The sequence below is a fragment of the Lytechinus variegatus genome, chromosome 3, assembly GCF_018143015.1.
Source record: "Lytechinus variegatus isolate NC3 chromosome 3, Lvar_3.0, whole genome shotgun sequence".
NCBI lineage: Eukaryota > Metazoa > Echinodermata > Echinoidea > Temnopleuroida > Toxopneustidae > Lytechinus > Lytechinus variegatus.
The window spans coordinates 56,036,067-56,056,804 of record NC_054742.1 but is presented as its reverse complement, the minus strand read 5'-3'; the positions used below and the strand labels follow the sequence as shown (position 1 = coordinate 56,056,804).

General features: G+C 35.2%; 1 protein-coding gene across 4 annotated transcripts in view; it reads right to left on the bottom strand.

Moving 5' to 3' along the window:
- Positions 1-20,738, bottom strand: part of LOC121411438 (inositol 1,4,5-trisphosphate receptor-like) — a 121,004-nt gene that overhangs the window by 69,298 nt on the left and 30,968 nt on the right. For all 4 annotated transcript variants that reach the window (XM_041604174.1, XM_041604172.1, XM_041604173.1 and 1 more), the window contains exons 7-9: positions 17,976-18,059; positions 6,244-6,390; positions 114-209 (exon numbers count right to left, since the gene is read on the bottom strand). In XM_041604174.1, the coding sequence (XP_041460108.1) occupies positions 114-209; positions 6,244-6,390; positions 17,976-18,059 (327 nt within the window). The remainder of the gene's footprint in view (positions 1-113; positions 210-6,243; positions 6,391-17,975; positions 18,060-20,738) is intronic.

The following is a 20,738-nucleotide window of genomic DNA, read 5'->3' as shown; positions in this document are numbered from 1 at the left end:
GTCAGACAATTACAACTTAACTCATTAACTACTGAATTCTGTGATGCCCGTAGGCTTTTAACAAGGGTCACCAAGTTCTAGTAGACAAAGGATTAAAGAAGTCTGTAGCGCACCTCAGCAGCTAGATACTGTCCTGTGGCAAGATGTTTGAATCGAAAGAGACTGTTCCAATGACCAGCCCCACCCCTACACGGATCATGTTGAACAACCTGATATGGGGAAACAGAAGAAGAAAAATCAACACACAATTATTACAAGGGTAGACAATAAATTTTCAAAAAATAGACTGAAATCATCTTATTGTAATAAACGAATCAGATCAGATTAGATCAATATGATTGCAATAGTGCAGAGAAAAGCTACCGACTACCAGGTTGATACGATATGTAGTACATACAAAAGGATGACAAAAACAAAGCTTACATCAATTGCTCTCATTGTTAGTTTACAAATTAAACAGTTACAAATTACCACAAAGATGCACTCTCCTCAAGGCATTTCTACGTAGTGTATGTGCAAAAGTAGGACATATCAAAGGCATTTTATAATTTCCTGTCAATAAATAAAGAGCTAAAATGCTTTGACAAACCTGGTCTTGACCAATCATATTGCACCTTTTCAGTTGCAGTAACATGGCATTGATAACTAGCTATTCAATAACAAATCATAGAATTATCATAGTCATGATGAACAATTAAACTGCACCTTTTTGATAAATTTCTATCAATATCATTAACAAATGATGAAATTATTCAATCAAATTGTTCCTGACCAATCACACCATACCTTGCAGATGCTTTCAACAGTAGTTTAGCTAGTAACATGGCATTTATTATTTCATTTGTAACTGTTAATTTGTTATCAATATCAAATGCTGAAAACATTTGACAAATTGCAGAAGTTTTTAAGCTAAAATTATAGATTTTTTTTTTAATGTGGCACTGATTTGATGAAACACTGTTTGATACAGGGTCCAATGCACAGTACACAGTGCTGGAAAGATGAGTAGCCATCAGCATTCATCATACATGTATTCTTAATTTTATTGGTTTTTATTTAAGTTTTAACACAAATGTTACTTGGCATTGATTGCAAGTTTCATGAAATTGGGTATAGAAAGGGAGTAGCCATCAGCTTTTATCATCATTCTTGATTTTCAATGTTTTTTTTTCAAAGTTATAACAGAAATGTTACTTAGGATTGATTGCAAGTTTCTTGAAATTGGGTCCAGGGTATATTCTATAATGTTGGAAAAGGGAGTAGCCATCACTTTTCATCATATTCTTGACTTTTCAATGGTGTTTAAAGTTTCTAACAGAAATATGTGACTTTCATCGATTGCAAGTTTCATGAAACAGGGCCCAAGTTATAGTGTACAATGTCGGAAAGGAGAGTATCCATCAGCTTTCATCAATCTTGTTTTTCAATGTTTTTTTCAAAGTTATAACAGAAATGTTACTTAGCATTGATTGCAAGTTTCATGAAATTGGGTCCAAGGTATAGTGTACATTGCCATCTCGAGATTAATCCTACGAACTAGCGCGATAATTGCGTCTCCATTGCAAATTATCTTGAGATTGTTCAGATCGGGATAATTTGCCGGATCAGAAATAGCACGCTAATTTGAAAACTCAGGATGGTGCAGAGGCCATATAGTGTACAATGTCGGAAAGGAGAGTATCCATCAGCTTTCATCAAATTCTTGATTACTATCACTCTCTGAAGATGGACTGAGGTTAGCACAACCTTGTAAAGAAAACTCTGATTGCAATCTACTTGTAATCCCTGGATGAAGATGACAGACAAACAACTTCGGGAGTTCTAAAAACCTTCAACTGATATGGCGACAAAAATTGCAGTCATTTGCTCACACCACTATAAACCAAATTCTTATTTCCAATTCTAATATCACAACCAAGTCACCCTCCTTTTGAAAAATTACACTTATATGAATCAAACTCAAAACCCCAAAAAAATGCAAACTTAAATGGTGTAAATAATCTTTAGCTGAATGAAACACACACAAAAAAAAAATCAATTGAAAACAACAACCCTCTTTTAAAGGGCAAGTCCACCCCAGCAAAAAAAGTTGATTTTAATGAAAAGAGATTAAATCAAACTTGATGTAGCATAAAGGTGAAAAATTATACTAGTATTGGATGTTCAATAAGAAAGTTATGAAGATGTTTGAAAATGTTGTCTGATTTTATGAAAGTTATATGCACATCCTGGTCAGTATGCAAATGAGGGAACCAATGAGCTCACCCACTTGTTATTTCTTTTGAATTTAATTTTATGAATTTTGGGGGTTATTTGCAAATAATCCATCTTGTGCACATTTTATTGTATTTGTCAAAACATGCAAAAAAATTCACAATGTCAAAAATTTCTTATTTTACATTGATTTTGATGAATTTGTATGTGTTTTAAATGTGTATTTTATACTTCTCTTTTTATCAAAACTCCATGTTTTTTTTTTGGTTGGGTTGAAGTTGCCCTAATACATGTATCAAATCGGGTTAAAGATACCAAATTCACATGAGTTTATACAGATTACATGTCTTCTTTATCTTTGCACTAATATGCACCAGATTACAACACAAAAATGGAGAATGTGCCCTCTAAAATGATACTTCGAATGTTTTTTAGCATATTACACCAAGATAATATGCATGGTTATATACGCAGAGGCTATCTGAGGAACAAGCCTATATGGTGCATACCCATAATGGATGCAATCCACCTTTTCCAGCAGTGACCATATCATTAAGGACATTTGCAGTCTTTTTAATTGGCTATTCAATTCTTACAAATCATATAAATCTATATCCACCTTTTCTGCAATATGTATTCCTACTGTCGACCCAATTATCAAACAGAAAATGCACGATTGTAAATAACCTCGAGCATGCTCCACTGTCCACTGATGCATTCATGTGTAATAAATCACAAGTTTTTTATAATGATGTCTACCTGTATCAATGTGAAATAAAGAATGGGCCATCTTTAAAGTGACTTTCTTGGAACTGTCAAAATATCAAATGAAAAGTTCTGCAGATGGATTGCTCATCTTACCATCAATGCTGCTTTAATGGTGTGTGTAAATCTAATGAATTTAAGAGTGGAGATGGGTGCGTTTATGCCATTTGAACATGTTGTATAAAAAAATAAAACATATATTTTTGTTCAAATTTAAATACTATTCTTTTATTTGAATTTATCATCATCATCATCAACACATTGCCTTTCTACTAATTTTGGAGAGAAAAAATGAAAATCGCATAGTTACCTGGATCCTTATAAAAGTAGCTTGTAATAGTTATTAAGGGTGATTGTTTCATTTTTCTACATTCTGATTTTTGGGGGGTGTACGTATGCATGTACAATAGGCTACTTGAAGTTGGAACATTCTTTCTTTTATAAAGTCAATCTGTTTTCCCTTGATTGTACATGTATCTAGATTCCACAAGCCCTTTTGGCCAAGTGATTTCAAGAGAGTAACATAAGATTGCATTTTGTTTTCCTTTTCTCCAATTCTCAAAGACCTTGCTGATATAAACTTGTTGAAAACCAGCCAAACTTGTCTGCATGAAGGTAGAACGATAGAAATGACTCATTATGTCAGAGTGTACATCAGCTCCTGTCCTCCAACTATCAGGTTTTGACTTTATACTACAGAACCCTGTTTACATTGAAAATAAGGCCAGGCTGAGCCCGGACTTATCTTCACTGGAAGTAATCGCAGACCCAGATGTGTTACCGAATGCGACTCTGCTCGGCACTACACTGTGACCCCAGCGTGCCACTAATCAATCGCTTATCTAAAATTTAGAGCACCGCCATGACAAAAAAAGTAACTGTAAATTAGTTGTATTAATCCTGGATTGCAAACTAGGTCAAGGTGTTTTCAGACTGACTAAAAAACTGAGAATAATAGGTATTCTCTGATTTGGAAATTTGCTCTGTTCTCCCCCAATCACAAAATACCAGTATTTTAGCAAGTGTAAAAGCAAAAAAAATGTTTGCATGTAATGCTTAAATATGCATGTAGACTGCATAAACAAATCCTCCTAAAGAAGACAAATTCAACTGAATGACCAAACTTTCCAATATTGGGCTTATGACGGCAACGTAACAATTTTTTTAATCAGGATGATGATGATGAACATCATCACCATCATGATTACTACAGTTTCCATTAACTGATGTCTAAAAATAAAGGCATTATAAAGATGTGAACTGAAGCACACAGCAAAATAAATAGGTTTAGATCATCCAGTATTATCTTTATTATATCTGTTTACTTATCCTTCGGTGACTTAACTATTGATTATCGAATCATTTATAGCAACCATGATTTGATCAGCTGCACATGCCCATAAAATCACCTGCTGAGAAAACTAAATACCATTGATTTTATCTTCCAGATGAATTGATTTTTCCTCTCAATCATTCCTCTTCAGTGAACACAAGCTGACAAATCTATATATTAGACAACCTCCTGGTATATACTATACCATTATTTCCATAGATCTGATAGATCATGATATTGTAAAATGAGAAAGGAATATATAAACTTATGGAATTATGTGCAGAGGAAAGAAGGCCTAAATATTGTTCGTTTGCCTGTGAAAGAGGAAATTTTTTGGAGTTGGTTCATCTTTGTTTTTATTTTTTAGTGTGATATGGAAGAGCTCCCCGGTCCTAGATCTATTTTTAAGGAGGAATTGAAAGTTGTTTATTACAAATAAACAACGTGAAACAAAGTTTGATTCATTCCTGAATATGTAAAATATCCATTGTTGCAAAACATTGTGATATGATGAAGATTTCCTTTATTGTCACATCTGAAAGAAGTGAAATATTGCATAATTCTTACAATGAGATGCAAGAGAAATATTTAGTGAGTAGCATCATCCAATCATTGACTCTCTCATTTGCATAGATGTGTTGCAGATACAACTGTCTTGTGCAAAATTTTGAAATGTCATAACTTTCTTTTTATACATCCAAGTTTATGAAATTTTTATCTTTAAGATTTTTTTTCTCTTTTCATTAAAATCAGTGCCAATTCAATCTTTATAATAGTGCAAACTAACAGTACATTTAAGTACTTAAAATGCGTGGAGCTAAGTTTAACCTATTACTCTATATTCATGCCCACTGTACACTCTTACGCATTACATAACGATACGAATACAATAAATGACACATATTATAATTATTCTTTCTTGGGGGGAAAAATGTTTCAAATTACTCCAAATAGATTTCAATGTGACATCTGAAGATCAACAGATTAGAGTGACTATTTTAGCCATTCGATCTTCAATGTACGTCAAACAATATCAATCTTGGAGGATAGTCAAATATTGACATACACCGTCCATGCAACTGCAATTCGCTCCTGAAATCTCAAATGCATTATTAACTTCTTAAACAAACAAGCATCTAACAGATAAGGCTTAGCATCTCTCACGTCCCCTCATGATCAATCATAAATTCATCTGAACACATGAATCATATAATATTGAACAGGTTGTATGCCATTATTGAAAATTAGATGTGGAGCTTAGCGGGGCATGGACCCCTAAGATTTACACAACCAAGAAAAAAGAAGACATTTTAGGAATAAGAAGATAGGGAAAAGGGTGAAATATGATATTTTCTAAATATTTTTTTTCCAATTTTAAAACACGAAGTGTTTGGTTTTTTTTTTAATGAACAGGTCAAAATTTTTGGCTCACTATGCCAGCATTTATATACACAGCAAAAACTGTGGTGTTAACCGGTGTACATAGAGGACCACACCAGTTATTTTACACCGGTGTTAAATTGGTGGTGTTAGTTTTACACCTATAGGTGTTATTACAACACCTTTTATTGTTACATTTACACTCTTTGGTGTTATGTTTAATCTCTAGGTTGTAATTTTAACACCTCAGGGTGTGGTCCTCTATTAACACCAATTGGTGTCAGTTTTAACACCGCAGTTTTTACAGTGTATGCTCACCAAAAACAATATCACACTGAACTAAAACAAAGAAGATCTGCAAAAAAATGTACTAGATTAATATCATTACTACTACAGGAATAACAACTCAAAGGTGTCCATGTATCTATCCATATTCAGATCAGTTTAATTTAAGGAGAATTAACTCTCTAGTTACTAGTAACCTCTAACTTCGGCCCATTTAAGTATTAGAACTGAGCAAAAAAACTAAAGGGGTTGGAGAATGGTCTTACCTCCACTTCCCACAATGCCTTGGAGCTTGTAGCGGCCGTTGCTGATGCTCTGCCAGTAGTTCTGAGAAAGACATAGCTCTTCCTTTTGTACTCATCACACGTTAGAAACTTTTCCTGCTCTGCATGGAACAACCTTACAACATCTCCCTGAAAGTAAAAATTAAAGAAAAATAAATAAAAATACAACTGCATAGGTCAATATTTAGAAATATGTGTATAAAGTATTTTGCGTGTATGTGATTTTTTTTGGGGGGAGGGTACTCTAGGTAGCCAACTATTTAAGCTCTGCGATGTTACATTCCTTATGGTTCACTGGCCCTCTAAGAAGTGTTTCATGAAAGGACCTACCAAAGTGCCAATGCTCAAATGATATCCCATTTTTTAATAATACGTACATGTAGTAGCAAGCATTGCCCGATTACAATTTGGACCAATGTTGGGGTGATTTTTATACTGCACACAAGTTGGAATTTAGGTGTGACACTTATAATATACTTAAGCTTAAATCTTTAATTGCAACCCCCCCCCCCCCCCTTTAAAACTGAATCAATGACTGATATTTGTGAGGTGAATGTATTTATCCTTTTGACCACCACTGGTCAATTTTCTGATCTTTACAATTACAGCAAAGAGATTTGATGCACCTTGATGCATGTGAAAGCATTTTAATCAGCCGCTAAAATATCAATTCATTTTGAACCATTTGTGGCAAAAACTATTTCCAGTAAACATTTAGCACTTAGAAACACATAAAACAACAGACAAATTACTTTCATAAAATAGGAATACCATATCCTATTTACGCATGTTTAAAAGTATGTGTTTGCCGCAACATGGCATCTAAATTGAGAACATGTCAAAATGAAAAACCACATTAATTCTCTGTTTCAAAAATCACATTTGGACAAGAAAAGACAAATCTGTTTGATTCCCAGGGGTAGGGTAATCAACACCTTCATGTTCAGGCTGCTGAATAAATCACGACATCTTTGACGTCAATGACTTAATTCAGGCAACCACAACAATATGTGAATAACGGATTACTTCTGAACTTCATGCAAGTTCTTAATCGATTCAGCAGAAATACAAGCCAAAAATATCCCAGCACAGTTGATCTTGCTATTTATGTGTAATGAATAAACAATCACATATCTTTATATTGTTATCGTTGATGGACCAATGGTTTACTTGATTACCGGTAGATAGACTACAAAAGGGAAATAATTCAGTCCATTTTCAGTTTCAGATCTGTAAATCTGTAATCAAAGGAAAATCAGTGATTTTACAAAGAGCTTGTCAGAGTCCACAATAGTGGTTGAGGTCAGTATGCATGTAAATTACATGAAAGGTAGGCTTAAAGGGTAAGATCAGCCTGATGAAAAGTTTGTTTTAAAAATAGCCAAAAACATAGTAATTTGAAATACTGGTGAAGGTTTGAGAAAAATCCATCAAGGATTGAAAAGTTTATCAGAATTTTATTATTTTGATTTTGCGACATCATATGCGAGCAGCTCCCCCATGTATTATGTAGAAATAGCATCAATGAAATTTTGTTTTCTAAAAAAACTGAAAATGGTTTCATAATACCTTAAGTATATCAACAGACAAATCATTTCATCCCCTCCCCTTCCTGAAAGAAATAGATTTTTACTCATCACGAACCATTAAAATAATGAAATTTATGCACTTCATATTACATAAGATATGGGGCAGTTATGACGTCACAAATCAAAAACTTGATTTTCAAATAACTTTTCTAATCTTTTATGGATTTTCCTCTAACCTTCACCAATATACTATTTTATTAGTTTTCTGGCATTTCAGCAACAAACTTTTGTCAGGGTAAACTTCCCCTTTAATACTGTAGAGCCAGCCACTTTTGCTCATTCAAAGTTTTCTTCTTTTTTTATGGATATACGTGTACATGTAGGTCATGTTAATCTGAAATAAATAATATTGTGCACTTAATACATCTGAACAACATCTCTAAGCACCATCCTACATTTAACTTTAACACCTGGGTAGAGAGTGGTAAAGTGTGGATTGACAGCTTGCCAAAGGATGCTAGGTTGCAGTAGGATTCAAACACAGCAAGTCTGAACACAGTCCTCTGATTTTACAATGCAAGTGTCTGCTACACCATGATGCTTCCACTTTACACTCTAAAATGAAGGGATTTAAAATATTTTTAAATAAATCCAAATGGAAAGAGACCAATCAAAATCAGAATTTAGTTTGAATACTAAACATTTATTTTCAAATATCCATAGATTTGAATTCAAATCCTTTGAGAATTAAAATTTATCTTTAAGATTAAAACTAAATTGAGAATCAGATTGGTCCCGAACAACGTTTCAAATCCCAGCAAATACTTTTTTTTATTTATACACTTGCATGAACATGGTACAGAATACAGATGCCATCGTTGGTGTGATTTCCACAGTAGATGGATATTGTTATCGTACATCTATCTGCACCCATAATAGACTTCACACATAAACTAAGCATCAAAGCTGAATATACTGATTAACAGTGAAGAACAATCAAATAAATCCCATGATGCAATCTGTTTGTCAAATAGTGACAGGTTCATAATCATTGGCAGTCATGATTACACTGGACAACTGGTATTCTGTGTCATCTACCTTTCAATATAGCCTGAATAAAGCTTTGGTATTAAAGGTTAATCGAAATGAGTTATACTTACAAAAGGGCAGTAAACAATTAAATATCTTTTCAACAGTTGATTCTTTATGAAATTTTGAAATTGAATTGATTTATCAAGCACCCTTTCTCGGTAATTTTTTATTGTTCTTTAAAAATAACCAGTAACTCTCGGAGCACGTTTTGCCGATTTGGTATCAAACGGCTACATGAAAAGATTACATCCTGAATTTTTCAGCCCATTACATGTACATGTATGAAAAGTGGTTTTTATGTGGAAAACATACCCATTAAGTACATAATCTGGTAAGGAATATGTATAGTGGTGTTCACTTTTGGGGAATTTACCAAAAGTACCTCAAAATACTATAACAAAAGAGTAAGGAGAAAGCCATCTAAGAACATCATTTCTGGTAATATTATTTATTTAAATTTTTTAATACTTTATGGACGATATTCCAGAGCAAAACTGGAAAAGGAAACCAGAATGAATCAGTGGATAAACAGGCCTTTTTCAGTAAAAATAAAAACATTGCAAAGAGAGGGCGTAGATATGAATTAACGCCACATTGAAATTCAAATGGTTGAAAAGATTCAGTGGCAAATGCACTTGTGTATAGAATGCTAGATGATACTCAAGGATGAAATTCACAGTATTGACCATTCACCTAAGCTTTAGCAGGGCTTTAAAGCAGACGAAACAAAAAATGCAATAACATATTTTTCATCACTCAAAAAAATTACCGTTTTAACGAAGCACTTTGTACCAATAACCATGCAAATTTATCCTTTACGACCACGTCTTGTCTGGTCTGCGTCTACAATTATAGACCACAAGTGGTACTTGGTAGTGCACAGGACACATGGCTGTCACCATAGACACTTTAGCCAGGTCCTTCCTTCCTGCCGATTATTAACTATTTCTGGAAGTTCATCTGACAATGCTTAGGCAACCCAAACATTGAACACAGCTCAGGATGTAAAACATGCCCTTCAACCCACCGCCTGTACAACATTATCATCCAGTTGAATATAAAAGTTTGCACAGATCTTTAAAGCCTGGATTTAGCTGAAGTAAATCCTCCCAAATAAGCCCATCACCATATTAAAAATGTATTACTCTTATATCATGAATGTGTAATTGTGTATGCCATGAAAAAATTATGATGTGGAGGACATATGTGTGCTACAAGAGAACTTTACCATTTTACATGAAAATAGATTTTGATTGGGTGCCCGGTAAAAATAAAATATCAGTGAGATCTTTGTGTTTTCATTTGTTTTTTTTTACAATAAAAAAATTAAAGAATGCATGCATGCCCTTCATCCTCCCTACCTCTCACCCTGGAAATATGGAAACTTTCATATTTCTTTTTTTCTGTGTTTATCTTTTGTGTTCAGACAAGGAAAGAGAAGTAGTCCTATCATCAATTTACTATGGCCTAAATTCACAACCGTGGTGTTGAAATTTGCATCTGTGGCTTGAACCCCAGGGTTAGGGTTGAACCCATGGATTAAATATAGCTTCCATCCTCAATTACGCTTTATTCAACACAAGCAAGAAATAAAAGATGGTTGTTTTTATCACAGCATGATAAATTGATGCTTGTTACCGAGGCTACAGGAGCAATGAGCCCACTGTTTTGAATTTAATGAGTCCATCATTTGTGTTGATCACATATATAGTGGGCACATGAATAAAGTAACATTCGTAAAAAGTGTCAATTTAGCATCCTGAGACAAAGCATGCATTTATTATGATTTATCAGATGTCTCATTATACAGGTTGAATTCAGCATAATCTATATATATGCAAGCAATCTGCATAAACCATGATTTGAAATTACCATTGCCTCAAAATGAAGTTTAATAATGAAAAATAATCATGTCTAATTATCTACTATAATCTGTTTTTAATATGATTTCTTAGACTATGCAGTGAACGTATGAAATGTAGGTACTATATGACATGAGGGCCAATCTCGACTAGCATCTGTGTTAACTCATAGTTCTCTTTTTCATATTTTTCCCCTCCTTTTTTTGTTTAATGCAATGATGAAATCAAATCAACTACATATATTTTAACACATATTGCTTTCCGTGTAATGTTAACATAGAATACTACAGTGTAATGTTTTTACATAGATGCAATTTATGGCTGTAAGTGCTTTAAACATGTTTGTTTTCATGTTATTTGAATTTCATGTCACTATAATCAGATGTACATGTAATAAATTGAAAAAAAAAAACACTTGTGAATTTGGACCTATGGTTCATAACAGAAGATTTACCTCATGACACAAGGTCAGATGGGCATGAAATGATGTAAGGTATCATTTGCACCTTGTATTAAATTAGAAAATCAAAGTGTTTGAGGAAACAGCGTTAATGGCTGCCCAACCAGCCACCTCCTTGAGGCTATACAGTGTCCTGTCTACCTAGTATCTCTGTGTTTAGAGAAGAGGATTGCATCTTGGGTAAAAAACATATGAACTCTGGATGACGAAAGATATCATAACAAGCCAAAGTTCAGCATAAGGGCAACCCAAAGATAATGGCGTAACTTGGAAACACATTTGTTAGCATCAAGTTATAGAAAACTAGAAGGCTCATTAAGACTCATTAAAAAGAACTAAAATGCATTGATACAGGTGAATGAAATTCATTTCTTGGATTATGAATAAACAGGACTGAATGCAGGTGGGGTGTCGTCTTGTGGTTACAAGTCTCAACTTTCTATCAGAGGGACGTGGGTCCAATTCCCAGTCATGGCATGTTTTCCTTCCTAAGCAAGATTTTTACCCACATTGTGCTGCACTCGACCCAGGTGAGGTGAATGTAAGTGAGGTAAATGAATCCTGGTAGGATTCATTCCTTGAATGCTTTTGTGCCGATATGGCAGCTCTGCTACAGCCGGGGTAATGATACAATACCTAGTATCAAGTGCAAGTTATGCAATTATAGTAGCTGCTCTATATAAATGGACCCTATTACTATTATTATCAGACAATCTGTTGCAAAAATTATTTTCCCTTTCTTTCAGAACTTCAACTCTTTTGCGAACTGTTTAGTGTTACAGGGGTATCTTGTCAAAAGCCTCCACTTCCTGGGGGTTTACACCTTCTTCAGTTAAATGACTTCTAATTTGTAAAAACTGTATTCTTATTGATTATAAATATGTAATTATTGATTTACCTGTCTTTATATGAAAAAGAATATTATAAATTAGAAGAAAACAAATGTATATGAATGCTCCACATGGTGGGCACAGAGCCAAAGACTGTACTGTCAACTCTCATTAGGAGCACCTTGAGCTCGATTCTATCTCTCATGAGACACATTCATGTGCTGTTCTCCGTGACATAGCAACATGGTCAACAACAACAAACATGCTCATCCTGTCCCCCGCCCTCAGGATAACTTCAACATCCTCTATGGGAGGGGTGTGGAATCCGCTATGTAACCCCTCTACAACCGGACATCTCCATATGAAGAAGGGGGGGGGATTGGATGTGGGTCACCTGGTGTAGTTGTTAGAGCATTGGACTCGTAATTGTGAGGTTGTCAGTTCGAATCCCCACTTGGCAATCAAGTGTATCTCTCACGGAACACATTCATGTGCTGCTATCGGAGAGGGAATAACAAGGCAAAACAAATGATATATATACATATATTTGGCTATGAAAATTCAAATCGTTATAATTAATTTAATTTACTATGATTAATTCAAGATCAGGGTCCTGTAACACAAAGGTTAGCGGTTAGCATGCTTGATTTTCATGATTGATTGTACACAATAGTCAATGGAATCAATTGTAGAAAAACGTTCTACGTCATTGCTATGAATTAAGCTTTGTGTTACGGGCCCCAGATTCTAAGAAAATTGTTGCTGTAATTGTCTTCTCATGGCTAGATGTATGTCAGCATGGGTTCATGACGGTGGGGGACAGGGTACATGTACATTTAGACACCATGTTCCCAATAATTTCATTTCTTCAAATACAACTGTAATCCTCTATATATTTCTATTTTAAAGTTTTGCGATTCATGCAATGTAAGTAGTCTTATCAATAATTATGATGAAATTGATATACTGGAACAAGTACTTTACCCCCCGTGGGGAGGGTTCTCAAATTATAACATGATATTCATTTGCCGCACTAAAACCTAAAATAGGAGGCTCTGGAACTAACTCTTGGTCTTAAAACGGGGGTCGCCGGAACGGCTCTGGGATCAACGATTGCTAAAAATGCAATGCTCTGGTACTGACCACATCACATTACAAAAAAGGGTCTCTGGAACTCATTTAGATCGTAGGCGTAATTGGTAGCGGCTATAGAAAAAAATGCGCGCGTGTCTTGCTAGATTCATATCGAGTTATGCAAGCTAGCTGCGGGCGCGGGGAGCTTTGGTGGCGGTGCTATGGCTCTGCGCTGATCAAGCTCACCGCTCCGACCAGCTGAGCAGTTCATGATGGGTATGCATTGGAACGAGAAATCACAAATTTGAGGGACTCAGAAACAGGAAAATATAGGAATTTCTATGGCTTTCTGAATTGGTTAAGCTCTTGAACTGAAATTAAGGCTGAAAATGGAGGTCTCAAACGCGGCACATACGTATCATCCAGTTATACTAAGTACCCCCCCCCTCGGGACTTTTTCACTAATCTGTTGACCCCATTAACAACACAACAGCTCTATAGCTCTCATCTTCCTCCCAGTGGGCAGCGCACTTGACATCAAATTAGTGGCCCACTCTCGACTTTCGTTTTCGACTGATTTCCTAGAAGCGGCTCTATAGACACCCGCTCCTGGGGGGATGAATTACCCATAGCAAACATCTCTGTGGTTTTTTTATCCTAGAACCACAACAGGTTCATCCTTGTGGTGTGTTTCTTGAATTGCCATGTCACTGATTTCCGTTGACAAACTTACTTTGGACCAATCAAATGTAAGGATAACGGTAGCTTTTAACAGATATCAGGGAGAAATCGTTGACAGGTTGCGATGTGAAACCTTCCCCTGGATTCATTGCTCATCCAAGGCTTCAAAACCGCCACGACCTTGTTTTTGTGTCATATGATTCACATTTTCTCTCTCTCTATCTCTTTCTCAAACAAATGAACTTGGAAAGTGTTTCCAGGTGTAGACTATTTTTATCAGTAACCAACATTCATGCTTTTCACCAACATGTTTTCCTGTAATGTTTTTCAAGAGGAAATGTCCATGTAATTGTACTATTCAACAGATTCATTACCTTGATTCATTACATGGGACAGATGTTTAGTATTGCATTACAGAGTCAAATAGGTAATTAGCAATCAATCTACAGTGCTTCCCATATGGAAACGCTCAACCTTGCTGAATACATGCATCACCACTCATTTCTTTTAACAATCCTCAATACAGGTACTTCAAGGTGCTCTCATAAAAGATTAGTCCCTTTCATTAATAAAAGGGCGATAAAGAATTTAAGAAGACGTATGAGGGAAAATAATATAGATAGACCCTAGAACTACTTGACCGATCTAAGAGAGCGTCGCAAGAAAATTACATTTGATTCCAAATCACACCTTACATGACGTTGCAAGAAACTTCTATTCGATTGCAAATTGAGCGCAAGTCCCAATATCAAGCGTAATGAGGAGTTAGGAGAAGGTTGAGTTGCAATTTCACGCAAATCAATTTACATTCAATCAAAGGACTTACCCTTGATTTGGGGACTACTGATTGATGAGGAATTAAATGAAAGTTCCTTGCAAGTCTTGCAATGCCCCATAAGTAAGAAAACCAAGTGTAAGTTCTTTGATTCATGCATATTTGTAGTTGATCTCAGTGCAATTAAACTTTCTTGCAACATCCCATATCATTTAATTTTGGGGACTATTGCTTGATTCACAACTGAATGTGAGTTTCTAGCAATGCCCCATAAAAGCAGTGTTTCACTCAAACCGAAGTCTCCTGACTAAATTCAGACTGATTCTGCCAGAATATTACCCGATTCGGATTGATTCAGTGGATTCGGATTCTATTCCAGATTAAATCGTCTCTGTATCAGCAAGCTCCCTGAATCAGAGACGATTAAATCCGGAACAGGTCTTAAATCAAAGCAGAATCACCAAGAATTAACTGCCCAGAATCCAAGCAAATTCCATCCTAATACAACCCGAATGTGGCCCGAATGAAATTTGTCGTGGCCACGTTCGTGACTATTATGGAGGGTATTCAGCTGGTTTTGAACATTAAAAACGAGCTGAATCCCTCCCGAATTTTCAGGCATTCAGGGAGGGAGAACAGAATACTCCTGAATGTATTCAGATGGATTCACAGCTTATTATGTTCCAGTGTAACAAACTTAAGAGCTACATGTACAAGTTCAACTCACTTGAACCAGCCAAAATTACTATTTCCTTACTCTGTAGTTGCATATGGGCAATTCCATGGAAAATGTTCACTTTAGAGAAAAAATGAAGTTTCAGATTTCACTCAAGCAGTCAAATTTTCTTAAAAAGTAATCTATAAAGTCTCAATTTCCAATAGAAAAATCGCAATATTGATAAAATTTTGTAAATTTTTCCATCATAAAAAAAATAGAATAGTATATCGCAAAATGTAAAAATGTGGCTATTTTTTAACAATTCATCTTTCCTGTCTCTACTAAAAGCAAACAAGGTCCCAGAGGTCTCTTTTAACTTTTGAATAGTTGATTAATGTTTAAATCAACAGAAAATAATTGTTAAATTTTATGCCATTCATCAATTTTACAGAAATCTGTCTTCAGATTTGTGTGATTTCTTTACCATTATCAGTGTCATGTCCGTTACGTTTTTCACTTAAAGTTTTCACAGCTTACAGGAAATTTGTCTAAAGGTACTGCAGATTCAGATTCTATGTTAGAATTAAACCCCCTACCATGTGTAGCAATCATTTTCCCTTACCACTTCTCATTTTCATAAAAATGGCGTAACGGACATGACAATTCGCGTAACGGACATGACGCCTTATATATGGCAAATGGTAGCATTTACAAAAACAAAATATTAGGCTCAGTGTCACAGACTGAGGTTAGTCTCAATTGTTTGGGGATAGCAGAATGTAATATTTCCTAGAATCTGCATGTCATTCAAGCTATTTTTAGAACTTGGTGAATGATGAAAGTTCAGCTCTTGTTCTGGTAGATTTTTCTGAGAATTAACGGTATGCCACATAATATTAGGATAAGATGCAGCTAGATCTGGCAACATACTCAGATCACAATCTGCATCATTCGTGTTTGAACAAACATTTGATTATCTTAGGTTCTTGCACTGACAGTTTGGAGCATGATAAAACTCCAACTTGTGAATTTATGATCATTGATATTACTTCAAAGTATCTGACCTACACCAACCTCTACATGTACTTCTTCAGTGATGGCAAGGGAATTGGGCTTACATTTAAAAGCAAGTTTGTATTCGGATATCTGTGTTTCATGATGTAGCTCTATGAATCCATGAATCTACAGTGGCACTTCTTTGCAGTATCACAAAGCAAAGGGGCCGTGGAAAGAATGTGGCGCGATCAATAAATTATGTCATCATAGTATTTTGGTCAGCCATAATCACGATTTGAATGATGTATCTTCAATTGTACACAAGCAGCGCGGACAATACAACAAAATTAGATACAGCCACATTTGTCAGCAAGCAAGATTGTAAGATTTAGAACATTCAAGATTTGATGAAAGGATGATTATACTCAGGATGATACTGTAGTTATTTTGAATGAAAAAAAATCTCAGAAGCTATTTACAAACATTCCGATTACCTTTCAACTCGTACATAATCGATAATGAAAGACCGCTTTCCAGGTACTGCTATTAAATTTTAATACCATTTTTTGTAATCTTAAAACTGACATTAATACTAGTACATGTTCTTTATCATACAATACACTCCATAATATGTTCTTCTTGGATTTATACAGGTCTGGTAAATTTTGTTTTCTTGTCACAAAAAATGAGATTTGGTCTTCTCAGTGTGTCGTAGTGGTATGATAAACATTGTATTCAATATAGAATTATCACTTAGGCTATAGCTATTAATTTAATGATACCTGCTAATAATATCTACATATTTTTCTTTAGAGTGTTAGTAAAGGTTCTTTGCTGTTACATAATTACATTTATTATTCATATTTCTTTCATTTTCAAACTAAGAAGTGCTGATGAAGTTCACTTCGTAAGGGTGTCATGTCCGTTACGCTAGTATATTATCAAATATTAGGGCATGAATAAAAAATAATCTTTTCTATCAACTTTTTCTCCTTTAATTAGGTGTGGTGGATGGTAGTAACTGGAAAATACTCATTAACTGTTGTTAATCGGTGTAAAATAAATTTTTCTAAATATTTTTTTGTTTTATAAAAATTGTACAAAAAGACCCCCTCTCAAATTGCAAAATAATAGGAGATATTACAGATTACCAGTTATGATATGTGTCTCTAACCTCTAGCCTTAAAATGTAAACAATTAGACTTGTACCATATCTTGTAATAAAATAATTATATTCGCTTACAAAAAGTGGACGAAACTGTCATGTCCGTTACGCTTCGTGTGTCATGTCCGTTACGCTAAATTTTGAGCTAGGAATACAGAATGCACTGTAAAACTGTTGTTAAACACCATTTTATGGATAGAGCATGATCTTAAGGTTAAATTAACACCAACGTCAGGTGCATGCAATCTAAGAATTCACAGGAATTTTGATAAGCAATAGGAGGTAAAAATGCTTCGTCCATTTCGTGTCATGTCCGTTACGCTCACAAAGAGTGCAATTTCTCCGCAACTGTTCAACGAAACGATTTGAAATTTTATGTGTATGTAACTGATACTTAAATGTGTCTGATAAGCTTAGTAACAATTATCAAAAGACTGATAATTCTACTGTATAAACCTTTGAATTACAAAAATTTGTCTGAACGTCATGTCCGTTACGCTGGAATTGACCATATACATACAGCAATACAGCTGTATGCCCCCATCTCCCCAGTCCCCACCATGTTTGGGATTCAACATGCACATTTACTCACCCCTTTCAAAACTTCTTCAATGTTTTCCTTGTGTTCCATAAAGAGAGAAACCTTCCAGCATGTGTTACAGTTCACTGCATTTACCTATTAAGAGAAATTATACAAATCAAAAGAATAATGAAGCTGGTATGTTAATAATAAAGATTACCGATACTTGTAACAAATATGCTCTGGCACTGATTGTGTGAGCCCTGTTATATCTATTTTTCCTGCTCCAGATAGGACTCGGAACCATTTCTTTTGACCAGGGATGTTGGACCACTCATGTTGGACCACTCACACTGAACCTAAAGGACCCTAAAGGACCCACTGTGACTTATTACATCTAGAAAGTTGCATTCAAAGGTCCAATCGAGTCCCTCTAACGACCTGATCCGGAGGTTGTAACATTTCAAAACTTTAAGAATATAATGAAACAAGTGGAATGCCTCTGGCCGTCTCACCTGCATCACGCAGTTCAATATAGCAGCAGTGCTGACTTTGAATACTACTCTAACTCGCACAAGATGTTCAGTGATACATGGTTACTCTTATGTCCACTTTTTATGAACTAGACCAATAAACTTACAGAGATATGATGGTTATTCAACAAAAAACCCCAACATGGCCAAAGTTCATTGACCTTATATGACCTTTGACCTTGATCATGTGACCTGAAACTCGAACAGGATGTTCAGTGATACTTGACTACTCTTATGTACAAGTTTCATGAATCAGATCCATAAACTTTCAAAGTTAGGATGGTAATTCAACAGATACACCCAATTCGGCCAAAGTTCATTGACCTTTGACCTTGGTGACCTGAAACGCGCACAGGATGTTCAGTGATACTTGATTACTCTAATGTCCAAGTTTAATGAACTAGACCAATAAACTTTCAAAGTTATGATGGTAATTCAACAGATACCCCCGATTCTGCCAAAGTTCATTGACCCTAAATGACCTTTGACCTTAATCATGAGACCTGAAACTTGCACAAAATGTTCAGTGATGCTTGATTACTATTATGTCCAAGTTTCATGAATCAGATCCATAAACTTTCAATGTTATGATGGGAATTCAACAGATATCCCCAATTCGGCCAAAGTTCATTGACCCTAAATGACCTTTGACCTTGGTCATGTGACGTGATACTCATGCAGGATGTTCAGTGATACTTGATTAACCTTATGTCCAAGTTTCATGAACTAGGTCCATATATTTTCTAAGTTATGATGACATTTCAAAAACTTAACCTCAGGTTAAGATTTCGATGTTGATTCCTCCAACATGGTCTAAGTTCATTGACCCTAAATGACCTTTGACCTTAGTCATGTGACATGAAACTCTATAAGATGTTCAGTAATACTTGATTAACCTTATGGCCAAGTTTTATTAACTAGGTCCATATACTTTCTAAGTTATGACGTCATTTCAAAAACTTAACCTCAGGTTAAGATTTGATGTTGACGCCGCCGCCGCCGTCGGAAAAGCGGCGCCTATAGTCTCACTTTGCTTCGCAGGTGAGACAAAAATTATGTTTAAGAAATACTTAATTCAAGACGGATACAAAAATCTAATCAGAAAAAAAAATGTCTAAGAAAATACTACAGTACATGAATATAAAACCTAAATCCTGATGTTTTTCATGCTAGTTGATATTCCTTTTGGCACATACATGGATATCACCAATTGTAAACAAATATTAATGCTTACCAACAAGATTAAGAAATTGAGTATGGGGAATCTGAAATAATGCCTGGATTAGCTTTCTAATTCTATCATAAAAGTGTCATGCACATTGTCGAGAGTATGCACTGTACATGACACATATAGAGCAATTGATCATCCCTCAATACTCAGATTTCCCTCAAACAAATATATCACAATAATGCAAAGTCCTATTTCACCAACCATCTGATATAGTAGGTGCTTTCACACTGCCTCGGAAGTATGTCAGTTCCAGGTATTTTCTGATCAAGAAATTTGACTGATCTACCCAATCAGAAAAAACAGGTAATTTTGGCAATGTGGAAGCCAATTACTTGGAATATCTTCCAAAGAAAATACCTGCTAAATAATAGGTACTTGTCAAAATTATGAGAACTATTGCGAGGATTTTTCCAAGGTTGCAGGTATTTTGGCAATGTGAAAGCAAATTACAGGAACTTTCTTAGCCCACTGTGCAGTTGGGTGCATGAGCCGTGGGTGGCTGCTGAGCAAGCAATTTTGAATCTCGCGCCTTGCCTGCGAATCGACCATACTATGAATGCTGGTACTAAACTTCGAGATCTTACCCCAAAATGGGTCAGCTTCGGGTAGGCCTGGATGCCGAAATAACTGTTTTTTTCAAGCCTTAGCAAGTTCCCATAATTCAACAGGTAGTGATTCAGGCTGTCTGAATACACCTTCTGTCACAAACAGTCTGTGACTTTGTGCACTTAAAATCATAATAATATTCAAAGTAAAATACGGAGAAACCTGTATAAAGACCATCTATTAAAGCGAGACCAAAGGGGGTCTTTAGGAGAAGGTGGTCTGTTTGAACAGGTTCTCTATTAATCAATCCATGTTTCACTTTAAAAATCTATTCAAGGGCAGCAATATTTTATTTTGTGGTCTCTATAGATAGGTGTTATAGAGGTAGTTTTACTAAAGCAGATTAGAGTGTATATGGCTTTTCACAATATTTATTGACAAGTCAAGTGCATGCATAATAATCAATTATAAAAAAAATCACTGTAAAAAACTAAAAATTCAAATGAATGAATTTTATCTCCCTGT